The 12,450-nt window shown below is 37.0% G+C and overlaps 1 protein-coding gene across 1 annotated transcript; it reads left to right on the top strand.

Moving 5' to 3' along the window:
* The first annotated feature begins 2,304 nt into the window (after positions 1 to 2,304).
* On the top strand, positions 2,305 to 3,084 carry LOC122642974 (ethylene-response factor C3-like). The gene has a single exon (XM_043836601.1). The coding sequence runs from the start codon at positions 2,305 to 2,307 to the stop codon at positions 3,019 to 3,021; it is 717 nt and encodes a 238-aa protein (XP_043692536.1). The 3' UTR covers positions 3,022 to 3,084.
* Positions 3,085 to 12,450: the final 9,366 nt, after the last annotated feature.

Raw genomic sequence — 12,450 nt, 5'->3', positions numbered from 1 at the left:
CGATAAAATTCATGTATAGGGTTTTGCTAATCTGAGAGAGGTGTGAGGACGAGTAGCTATAATCCTATTTTCCATTAATAATGAAACAAATCTCATCTCACCGTAAACGTAGGCAATCTTGTCAAACACTCAAACTATATAAATCCTTATGTTTATTATATGATTATTATCTGCGATTTTCATTCTTTTCTGCATCATGTTAGGATTCGTTTTCAACATTTAGTCTCTTCAAAGAAATAAGGCTTTAAAAGACTCTTGGATACAAAGACAAATAGTAACATGTGACACTAAACAAGAACCAATATTATTCTAATTGAACGACTTAAAATACATGTCACAGCACACCTCATATGTATATATTTCAAATATACATACCCTTTGATTAGATCGAAACCTTACTTAAGAGGAGCAGTCTTTATCAGGTCACTGAGAATGGTTCTTCTATCTTTTAGGACTTTTTATTTTTTATTTTTCGCTTTCAAATTTCAATATTTCAGTCATCTCTCCAAGTTATAAGGACCATGGAATCTATTCAAGGGGACCTGCATCTGGACGAAACACTTCATACCCACAAAAAATAAAAAAATTGATCAGAATTGCCTAAGTAGGGTCTTATCTAGAGAAGAATTTTTTAAAGATTATGATAACATCAAAGAAAGAGAAGATAACAAAGTTTCAAGTTTACCATTTAACACAAAACTAGTCCTTATCATGCTATTATATTGACAAATATATTAAGATGATAGAGATGGTGAGATTTTGCCAGGTTATGAAGAACACATTACGTATAACTTTAGTCAAATCCCCTTTCACATGAACCCTATAACTACCTTACGTAATTCTTCAATTCTATCTATCTATCTATCTATGTTAGAAAAATTGACCCTTAGTGATTATTAGAGGGGTTTTAATTAATAAGTCATTGTTTTATCCAATCTAATACTGTTGGTTAGGATTTTGTCAAATCTAAGTAGTAGCTTAAAAATTTCAACATTTTAAGCACTTTCCTGGAAGCGGTTCTGTTATTTCCAATGTTGCAGATGAAGACTACAGCCTCACCTATGTTAGACAGCTTTAGTTCTCTTCTCCTTGTTCTTACCTTTTATTTTTTATTTTTTAGGGCAAGATATCACTGTCTAGTCGAATGGTTCCTACCCTAGCGCAAGACTAATGAGAACATGCGTATAGACATCAACATAGATGAGATTTTTTATTTCATAGGGGTAGGTGTGATGGTAATTTCACACACTCTTATATCTGGGCATATATAGGCTCCATGCGACCATACATCGTTCTTTTTTTTTCTTTTTTTTTTTTATTAGGGAAAAGAATGATAACTAGTTGCGTGGGAAATCCTCTCATAGTCTCACTTATTATTATTAGGGAAAAAGAACAGTACTACTTTGTGGTGTGGCCATTGTGCCAACGGCTAGGCCAATGGCAGCACGAGCACGAGCACGAGCATGAGCATCGACCAACAAGGGCCGGATGGTCTTTTTTCGCACCCATGTGAGAGGATGTAGGGGGGGGGGGGGTACAACCAAACAATGATCTTTCTCCCTTATTATTATTATTATTATTATTATTGGAAAAATTATCCCCACAATAACAATGTAAGAAACTTTCCCCACACACTCTCGGACCCAACTCCTCTCTAGGGAACCCAATGCCTAGGGAGTGCCTAAGAGACATCCAAAGGTTGCGCTATGCCACACACATCTCGATGCACGCCTTGAGATATCTGCGGCACAGTCCAACGGGAGGATGCCACTATCCCAGTCATTATTTAGAGTCCAAATGGAAGAATTTACTTTGTGAGGGGTTGTCTATCATGGACATCACCATTAGTGAGGCACCATGACGTACGGTTAAAATATACACTTCAAAACTTCAACTCCAATTCCAACTGATGAGTAATCTGCTCCCTACTAGGATGCCACGTGGACATATACAACAAAATCCCACTACATGAGACACCATGAGATCATCACGATTATGTCAGTTGACCCAGCCGCCATGCTTCATTTGACCCACGTGCTTTATTAATCATAGACAAGTGGGGTTTCTTTCTTTCTTTCTCGACTTTATTACTTAATTTTTTTTTTTAAAAAAAAATTTAAAATAAAAAGGACTGTTATACCAATTACCAAACCAAAATCTCACCCTTTACCTCTTTTTTGGGGAAATCCTTTAAAATTGGGTTCGCTTTCTTCTTTGTGTATTTAAAGTGGTGGTCTTCAAATATTCCTTCAAACTTCAAACCTGCATCATCAACTACTGAGATAGATCGAGTTCAGAGAGATTATGGATTCTTCTTTCTTTCAATCCCAAAACTCCTTCTCTTCCTCTGAATCTTCTTCATTTGGTTCATCAGATTGTTTCTCATGGGATGGGTTTTCTTCTTTCAAAGAAGATCCCTTTACCCTTCCCCATATTCCCCTTCCCCTTCTTCCCCTTCCTTTCAATGAGAATGATTCAGAGGAGATGCTTCTCTTAGATGTTCTTACTGAGGCAGCTCAAGAACCATCAGATACCCATTTCTCTATTCGAATCAAAGATGAAGAGGTGAGTTCCAAAGAAAAAGAAGAAGAACCCAAGCAAGTAAAGGAGAAAAGCTATAGAGGTGTTAGAAGGCGTCCATGGGGGAAATTTGCTGCAGAGATTAGGGATTCTACTAGACATGGTATCCGTGTTTGGTTAGGTACTTTCGATAGTGCAGAGGCGGCGGCTCTCGCTTACGATCAGGCGGCGTTTTCGACTCGTGGGTCACTTGCAGTTCTCAATTTTCCGGTGGAGAAGGTAATTGAGTCACTAAGAGACATCAATAAGTATGGTTTTGATGAAGGGTGCTCACCTGTAGTGGCACTTAAGAAGACACACTCCATGAAAAGGAAATCTATGAGTGGAAAGAAGAAGAAAGATGTTGAAGTGAGGATACAAAATGTGGTGGAATTAGAAGATTTAGGGGCAGATTACTTGGAGGAACTCTTGAATTCTTCTTCAGGTGCTAGTCCTTGGTGATTAAATCAATCAAACAAGCCTAGCCCATATCTTGTTTTAGTCTTTTAACTCATTTCTTTTGTTCTTTCTCTTTAGTTTTTGTTTTTTTTTTTTTAAATGATTACAAATCATCTTTTTTCTTGTTTAATTGTAAAGTTGAGAAAATAGAGAATCAAGTCTTGTTTTGGAGTTGAGACTCAATTGTTAATGGTCCCTATAGTGTTTATCCTTTGTTGGGTACCTACTGTGGAAATTCGGTTATTTTGAGACAAAAATAAACTTCCACTAATGATGTGAAATTATTTGTACTATATATTCTCTTTCATGTTCACATCATGAATATAATTTTTTTTTGGTGTGTGTGACAAAAGTACTTTTATTCATTAAAGCGAGCAAAGTTCGTAGATGTCGTAGATGTCAGATTACAAGATTCTGTCAACCATAGAGTGGAGTCTAACCAAATTGTCTTGCTTGGAACAAGCAGAGCTTTCCTAACTAGGAAGTGTAGGGAAGAACATCTTAAATTAAATTAAGTATATTAATCACTCAATATATTTTTTTCCTATCCCATGTATAAGGTGGTATTTAACATGATACGGAGAAATACGGATTTATTTATTTTTATTTTCATAAAAATATTCTCATAAATAAGACCTTCATGCATGTATGTAATTTTTTTTTAACCAAAAAAGGAAGAAAGGAGTCATTGTTTCACCTTATGACTTTATGTGCCACTAAGGTGAAGAGGATAAGACCAAATTCCATATGATTGCCTGGAGTCACAGCAAGGCAAGATGACCCTTTAATTAGGGTGTTACAATTTTCCTCAAAATTTTAGAAGAGATACCCTTTTAAGTCTTGGATTGCCCCACATCATCAATAATAGGCTTTGTCCTTTATAAGAAATTTTATTTTTTGGGGTGGGGTGGTAGGGGATCTTAGACTCAATGATGAACAGGTTTCTCAAACTAAGTTTTCTATTACTCCACAAGAATAGAGAACCTCTTGATAAATAAAGAAGGGGGTGTACTCAATGCACCAGGTTCCTATCATTGCGCGGATAGGAGGAGAGGTCATAATCTACGCAGTCTGACCCTCAATTCTCGGAGAGGCTATTTCTTAATTCAAACCTATGACCATTAGGTCAGAATCGAGCAACCTTCCCATTTCGCTGAGGTTCGCCCTCAGAGAATCTTGTGATTATTCATGGAATTTGACGCTATAATGATGAGATCATAGTGGTAGATGAAGAGAAACCATGGGTGAAGGAAAACTTACTGGCCCCCCATAGCAAGTGATAGCTAGGAATCTTCATGACAACATGGTATATCTAGGGCATCAAGAGGGGGGGGGGGGGGGAGAGAATGGCATTTAGGATTTGAAATGGTTAATAAAATTATGGAAATACCTCCAATTTTTCCATCTCTAATTGAGAATAAAATGATGCAATAAGTTTTAATTAAATCAAACTGACAAATGGCAATGCGTGATTATATTTGGAATCTAAAATATGTTGATCTTGATCAAGTCTTCATTAAGGATTGTGTTACAATATGGTTTATGAGATGCATAATTAAGGTTAACACTTAACACTAAAGAGATAAATTAGGATGAGGAAATGGGAATTAATTAATTATGTCAAACTTTCAACTGGTCAATAGATCTTAGGCCTGCCTTTTCACTTTGAGGCATGCTGAGTTGTCCTTAAAATATGATATATTACTGGGTTAGAGAGTGAGACATGCATGTATGATCAAAATTTAAAAGATAATCACTTTTTAATGTTTTTTATTTAAAGTTAATTAAAGATTACTAGAGAGAGACCAAGTCAAAATTCAAGTCCGGATCTTGAATTTGAATGCTTTATGGTGCGAAGTCTAAAATCAACATTAATGGCTCCATTCGTGGGTCCTTTATATAAATTTGTTATGAAAATGTTGGTCCCTAATTAATCCTATTCTACACTATTTTTAGTGTTCTTGTCTTACTATATCTTGGTATTATATGCTTATTAAGAAAGTTATTTGTGAGGTTAATAGAATTTTGGTGCCCACACACTCATTACAAAATTCCATCTATTTTAAAGGTTGTAGAAGAGCAGTTGGTTGGATAGAAGCCTTGCTTGACAAGGTCTTGGTGTCCATCCCCTTAAAAGATATTTGTTCTTACATCGTAGTAGTTAATTGGGGTAGGGGTTTATTATTGGGGATGAGCTTCTAGCTCAGTGGCACAGTGGCACGCCTCCACCCAGTAGGAGTGGTGTAAGTCGAGGGGGGTCGAGTGATCGACTCCTACCCCCTCCTTCTTTACTATAGTAGTAGTAGTTGAAGGTACATATCAATAAGTGGGTCTAGTGCCCCTTGCTGGCCCTTAGTGGATACCTTGTCTGGCCCCTTGCGGGCCCCAAGTGAAATGGTTCCCCACCCATATGGGTTGTCGAATGTGGGAGCAGGATTGAGAGGAGGTTGATTCTATGTGTATCAAACTGGAATCAAAACGGAAAATTGAAATCAGAATGTAGGAACCGAATTCGGTTAAGTTTGATTCTAGCTCCAACATAGGAACTGTCGGTTCGACCGAATTGGGATACTAATATATTATAATATATTAATAAATTATACTTACTAATACCAATATTAGATTTTATAATACTACTATATTATAGTACAATATATTATTCTATATATATATAATACATATACAAATATATTAATATTTTATAACTAGCTACTGTATTATAGTATATGGATCTAAGGGAACCAAAACCGAACCGTGTAAGAAGAATGTCAAAATCGAATTCAAGTATTGTTTTTCAGAATCAATTTGATTCTTGGTTCGGTTTTGATTCACAACAACACTCTTTAAAATTGAACCGAATACAACAACACTCTTTAAAATCGAACCAAATACAACAACAACAACAACAACCATAACCTTACCCCAACTAAATGGGGTCGACTTAGGGATGTAAATGGATATTCGTAAATCTGTACTCGATCCGCGTTCGTATCCGTTTAGGAGAATCCGAATCCGTCCAAAACTAATCGGATACGAATATGATAATCCCTCTATCCGACCGATTATTATCCTATTCGTTTAGCAGTCCAACGGTAATAAAATATCGAAAATATAACTCTGTGTTTGTCTATCCTTTTAAGTTACCTTATTGGATTTTGTTATCTTATTTTTATAAATTTATAAGTTAAGATATTGTGATTCTTTTTCTAGATTTGCTATTGATTTATGTATATTGTTTTATGCAATGTGATACATGGAATTACATATCTATTAAAAAATCAAAAGTAAAAAACATAAGAGAATAAAAGACTAAGAAGAGTAGAAAAAAGGGTAGTTACTGAACTCTCAAGTTTCAACCCTAACCCTCACCATAAAAACGGTAAATATGTCAACGGATAGTCGAAAATTCGTATTCGATCCGTATTCAAATTCATTTAGGAGAACCTGTATTCAAAAAATCACTATCCGAAAATTATCCGAATCCGTCCAAATATAATCGGATACGAATATGATAATGCCACTATCCGACCGAATTCGATCCATTTACATCCTTAGGTCGACTACATGGATCCAAAAGAGGCTATGACAAGAGTAGCAAAAAGAAGTAAAAAAAGAGTAAAAGGAAGTAAAAAGGAAAATAAGTAAAAAAAGAAATAAAAGCAGTAGTCAAAGCAACATTCTAAGAACATCCCCCTTCAAAGGGTCGGCTACACGGGTCATTGTCTTCCAAACAACTCTATTCGTGGTCATACTAGAATTGAGCCCTACCACATGTATATCATTTCTTACCACTTCTCCAATAGTCATTTTAGGTTTGCCCCTACCTCGTTTAGCTCCATCAAACTGAATCTGGTCACTCCTTTTTACTGGAGCATCCATGGGTCTTCATTGTACATGACCATACCACCTCAAGCGGTTCTCACAGAATTTGTCCTGGATTGGTGTAACTCCCAATACGATTCTAATAGAATTGTTTACGCCCTTTACCAAATACCTTAAACAAAATCGATTTACACCCTTCCTCAGCTCGTACAATAGGGGAAGCTGTCCGATCATGTGATTTGATTCTCTTCACCCTCTTCATCTTGGGTAAAGAGAAACTTTTCAACTTCTAATTTTATTTTATCTTTCTTGCTAAAACCCTACATGTATTTTTAGTTGTTAAACCATGGAAGGCTAGTGTGCAATTGAAGTAGTTAGATAATAAACAACCATGAACCATATGTAGGTTAGTTATCAGTAACACTTTTACTAGTTGTTCAAAATTCAAATATTTTGAAAAAAAAATTGATTTATTGATTGTGACAATAGATTTTGTTGACTGAGAAATGGAACACAAATGCTTTAATTAAGACTATACCGAACTGTCTGAGTCAAGGTAGAGATGAACAAATTATTTATGAAATTTGACCACCAACTATAATTTCACGTGGCTGATGAAACTAATAAGTATTATAATCTAGAGATTCCTCCATATGGGAAATTTTTTTAGCACAATTAGGGCTAAAAGAGAGAGAGAGAGAGAAAGAAAGAATGGGGAATATGTCTGGGTTACACACTTACACTGCTAAGCAGATGGGAGAGGGGGCTAAAATTTTGTGGGTAGGTAGGTAGACCCCAAGGTTTCTTGCTCATATTTCATATTTCAACTCGAAATGAAATTGGCCCAGTGGTAAAATAAAGCAGTAAAAAAATATAGAGTTACAGAAAAAACTAGGTACACAGACAACCAAGAGAATGCAAACCAATTCTTGAAAGAGTAAATGATTGAATGTGAGTTTAAATTTGAGGTGACCAATCTAAAATGCTTCTCAATTATCCAACTGTGGGAATTGCCACATCATTCTTCGCGTGACACAACTGTCCACATATACCCCTATAGACTGCACAGACTGAAAAAAACATTGTTAGTGTAAGTGTATAACTGCAACCGAATCCAACCCCTTAATGATAGGATTGAAAAGCACCATGCCAAACCTCAAACTAGGAATAGGAAATGATTCTGCAAATTAAAACTTCTTCATTAGATCATTGACTGCTAGATAGATGGAAAATATTCTGGCCTATGGAAGGGAAGTTTCATTTCCATTAGCACCATCGTCTCAACTTCTTAAGACCTGGAGAAAACACAGTAAGGAAATTACTGAGTCCATGTTGAAACATGAGGGTAATGGCAAGAGTTTGAAACAAGATGCAGCAGATACACTCGAGAGGCCATCACGAAGTTCTTTGAATATGGAGGACATGAAGGACAGTGAGTGGCAAAGCGACTAGATTGATGCAGTACATGGTTAGAAGATATCTAAAGCCACCGATCGAGTCTTTCCCTTTTCTTGAGGTTATTTGCTTTAAGCACATTAACATACTGCAAGGAAGAAATTTCTTATTTTTAAAGATGAGATCCAATTCATCTTCCTTGGACTTGTGCTTGGTGTCGAAATAGGAAGGTAATAGCAGAAATTGAAATTAACATTGATATTTTCATAATAAAATAGATAAGATGATCATAAACAACTTGATAATGTAAACAGATTACATATACCATTTTTGCATTTGCTTAGCTAATTCCTTACCTGATGATTTAGCCAGGGCTGAGGTGAACAGGGGTGGTTTGTTAATTTGAACTTCAGGTCATCTTGTTGCTGTTGTTGTACACTGCTCTATTTGTGTCTATTCATTCACAATAAAATTTCCTGTTATTTATCAAAAACAACAAGAAGAAAAAAAATTTAAATAGACCATTCAAGTAAAACATTCCACAGTAGAACACCCTTTATGAACCACTGCAAGGAACTATAGCACAGGAAGTTGAAGGAAACTTCACATCCTGATCTCCCAGAGCCTGGGTATCAGGCAGTAAGCCATCGGCATGGAGGTAGCCACCATTAATTCATCAACCTAAGTTCTCAATAGCTTCTCTGGGAAAGAGGCAGCCTCCAGCATTGACAACTTATAGCTGCATGCATCAAGGAAGTATGATCAGAAACATTAACAAAATAACCAACTCTATTCACAGATTGCCTTTTTGGAGCTGGGACTGGGGCTAGTTTACTGATTCAAAATGGTGACATCTAATTCCAAACTAGCCAATGCAACAGTTATAAATAATGGTAGTTAACCACATGAATATACTACCTAATTCTCAAAGCTGACCATTGACTTGCATTGACTAGGTGAGTTAATGAAAGAGCGTAGCAAGTCAACCAAGATTTTGCAAAAGTACATTGGATGCTAACCATGTTATAAAATGTTGGCCAACATGTAGGCCAATATTGAGTTGAACATACTCCACATATTGTTGAATGCATTTTCTATCTGTGGAAAAGGATATGGGTATTACAGTTACTGCTTATATTCTCCTAACCATCAGCACAAAGAGCACAAAACATGAGATAACAAGAAAAACACAGTCCACTCTCAACTATCCATTTAAATTTTACTGATCATCGAAGAAGCCCAAGTGTTTTTGTTCATTTTCTTCTGTAAATTATTAAGGCTCTCTTTGGTTGGATTTCAATTTTGCATTCAGGGGGTGATTTCAAATTTTAGGGTGTTTGGTATGGTTTTTACACCCTCTTAATTGAAAATACAAATCGGTTGAAGCCAAAATTTCGAAGTAGGTGAAGATCTACTTCGGAATTTTGATTTTTTTTTTCTCTGATTTCCTCTCTCTCTCTCTCTCTCTCACACACACACACACACACACACAGTCGCCCGATAATATACGCAATTCCTTTGTCATTTATTTGCTATTGTACTTCCCGTACTTGTCTTCCTTTCTTTAATTTGCAGGAGGTCAATCAAAAAAAAATGTTAATTAATCAAAGATCCAACTGATCACCGTGTCTATATTGTAAATATGCAGTGACGAATAATCCAGCCAAAGTACAAACATACGCTTCTCTGCAACCCAGCCCCACCCCCTCTGCCTGTGCAACCATCGCTCCCCTGCCCCCAACCCTGCTCCTTGCAAACTCCCTGCCCCCACCCCTGCTCCCTCCCCGTCCTGCTATATATCCTTTGGATATCCAATCAATCATTTTGGTTCACTCTTCTTGAGAGTTGAACTGTGAAAGATAAAGTTATTTTTCTGCAAGTTCTCTGGCATTGCATCGTAATGCAACAGCGAAGAATGTAGAACTTGGGTCTCTGCTGCTTCACCATCCCACTGCACCTCTGCCCGAACGATCTGCACAGGCCACATACAATATGGATCCGGGGTGCCTTTAATCGAATCTCATATTGTTATTGTTATTGTTGTGTTCATTGATCCGTCATATTGGTCCTATGGATTAAATCTTCCACCGATCATAGAAACCTTTGTTGTCTTCTTCCAGTACTCAGTACTCAATGCACTGGTGTCAATTACTACTACTGATATAGCTACTTATAACTCCTACATGTCCACTTGTAGTAGCAGGAAAACTGTGAGGACCTGTAAATAATACTGAGGTGAACTGGGAGAGGTTCTGGTTATCTGCTATTTATACAACTTTTGAGTGCCTGACTGCTTCAGGTTGCCTTGAGGCTGCAGGCTGGAAGATCCGGACAATGCAGATGAAGACCCATCTTTTTGGGGCTGATCCCCCAATCCTGGTTGGCCTCCATTATGTTGAGCCATGGCTATGTTTTTGAGACTATGACTGCAACTGGAATGTAACATTCTACAGGAGTTTGCAAGTGATGTTGCACACAGCCAGTGTTGGAAGGTGCACGATACAATGCCAGAGAACTTGCAGAAATTCTGCCTACTGAGGTCCAAGCAGAAGAAAGGATTGGAGTGGGACAGGAGACAAGCTGAGAAGGACAACTACACTGATGGGCATTGGAAGATTAAGAGACATCTTCATGTACAGGTTAGAACTCAGTCTCCTCCGTTGGGGACAATACTCCTTATGGTTCAGCAGTTGGCTTTCCCAAAACTTCATTCCTTCTCAATCAAACATTTTCTGTTTCTTGACCAAAAACCTATTCATCGACTAATATTAAGAAATCAATCTGAATGCGAAAATGAAATCCAACCAAAGAGAGCCTAAATCTTCATGACTTTAGGTTCTTAAGACAATACAAGCAATACTAATATTAGGTTGGATATTTTCTTTTTCTTCTTTCTAGTTCCATTTCAGCACAAAGTTGTCATGGTGATGAAGCAAGCCATGGTGGTGGCCAGGCGCTCAAGCCAAGTGCCATATATGGGCAACACTTTGTCCATTCCAGGTAGGTATAGTGAACAGATAGTTTTCTTCTTCATCCCACTCTCCCTCCCCCTCTCCTCTTCTTGGGCATCCCATAGCTCCTTGTCACCAAGGTGTTACTTAAACTAGGGGAAGTTCAGACAGTATATAATTATGGATCATGTAGAATTAAGGAACACATCACATTTTTGAGACAGTAGAGTTCGTGACTCAATCTGAAATTATGACTCTTCACTTCAATACAGACACAATAATATCCATAAGTGACATAATGAGTGAGCCCACACATCAAAATATGAATAAGAAAGCTTGTCCTACAGAATCTTAACTATTGGATCATATAATCAAATGATTCCTTTATCAAAACTGACTGGTTGGAGCCACATCCATACCTAATCCATTTTGTAGCACAGTACTTTAGGCACAGTATACTGATTGCCTAACCACACTTCTTTTCTTAGTATTGATGGGTCAGCATGGGATCAAACCTTGTCATAAAACCGCTCGGTCCATGAAGGAGTTTCACAAAGTGTGCTTAGAAGGATTAATTCTGGTACATGTTCCAAGTATTTCATCTGCATATAAAAAAAAACAGAGAGAATAAGAAGCAAATAGATCAGAGAAAGAAACCAAATAAACATATATCAAATTATGGAAGAAAACTTAAGATATTTCCATGACTTCCAACTCCATTACATCAGCAAAAGCAGAGCTCTATCTCTTGTTTTGGGGCACAGCCATTCAACTGTCTCTGGATTTCATGGGTTGATGGTTGAAGGAGATGATCCTCATCATTGGGTGAATTAGAGCATCAAGAACTGTTCATGGAGATTATCCTGCAAATGAAATGGTTAAGTCTTACCTACACTAGTTCTATTCTTCCTTTGTTTTTGGTTTCTCTGGATATTACCTTATACATTAAAGTATTTACAGGGTTTCACAAAGCATGAATAATCACATAACAGAAATACTTGGGAATGGTTTTCTCTTCCAATCAGTCTTTTCTGAAAAAGCCTATGGATTTTAAGCATCCAACGGTTGACCAAATTACAGGTATTTTATGTTTTTTCCCCCCCAAAATATTCTTGTTTGTTACCCTTATTTATCTCATCAGTCCAACCTGAATCTCTCTCTATCTTCCTTTCCAAACATATAAAGAAGGAAACTGAAGAGTTGATCCCGGTTTCAGGTGCTTTGAGCATTACAGTTTACAGAGAAAGCTGCCCGGTGAGTTCTC

The sequence above is a fragment of the Telopea speciosissima genome, chromosome 10, assembly GCF_018873765.1.
Source record: "Telopea speciosissima isolate NSW1024214 ecotype Mountain lineage chromosome 10, Tspe_v1, whole genome shotgun sequence".
Classification (NCBI taxonomy): domain Eukaryota; kingdom Viridiplantae; phylum Streptophyta; class Magnoliopsida; order Proteales; family Proteaceae; genus Telopea; species Telopea speciosissima.
The sequence above is the reverse complement of the archived record's forward strand: the minus strand, read 5'-3'. Positions and strand labels throughout refer to the sequence as shown.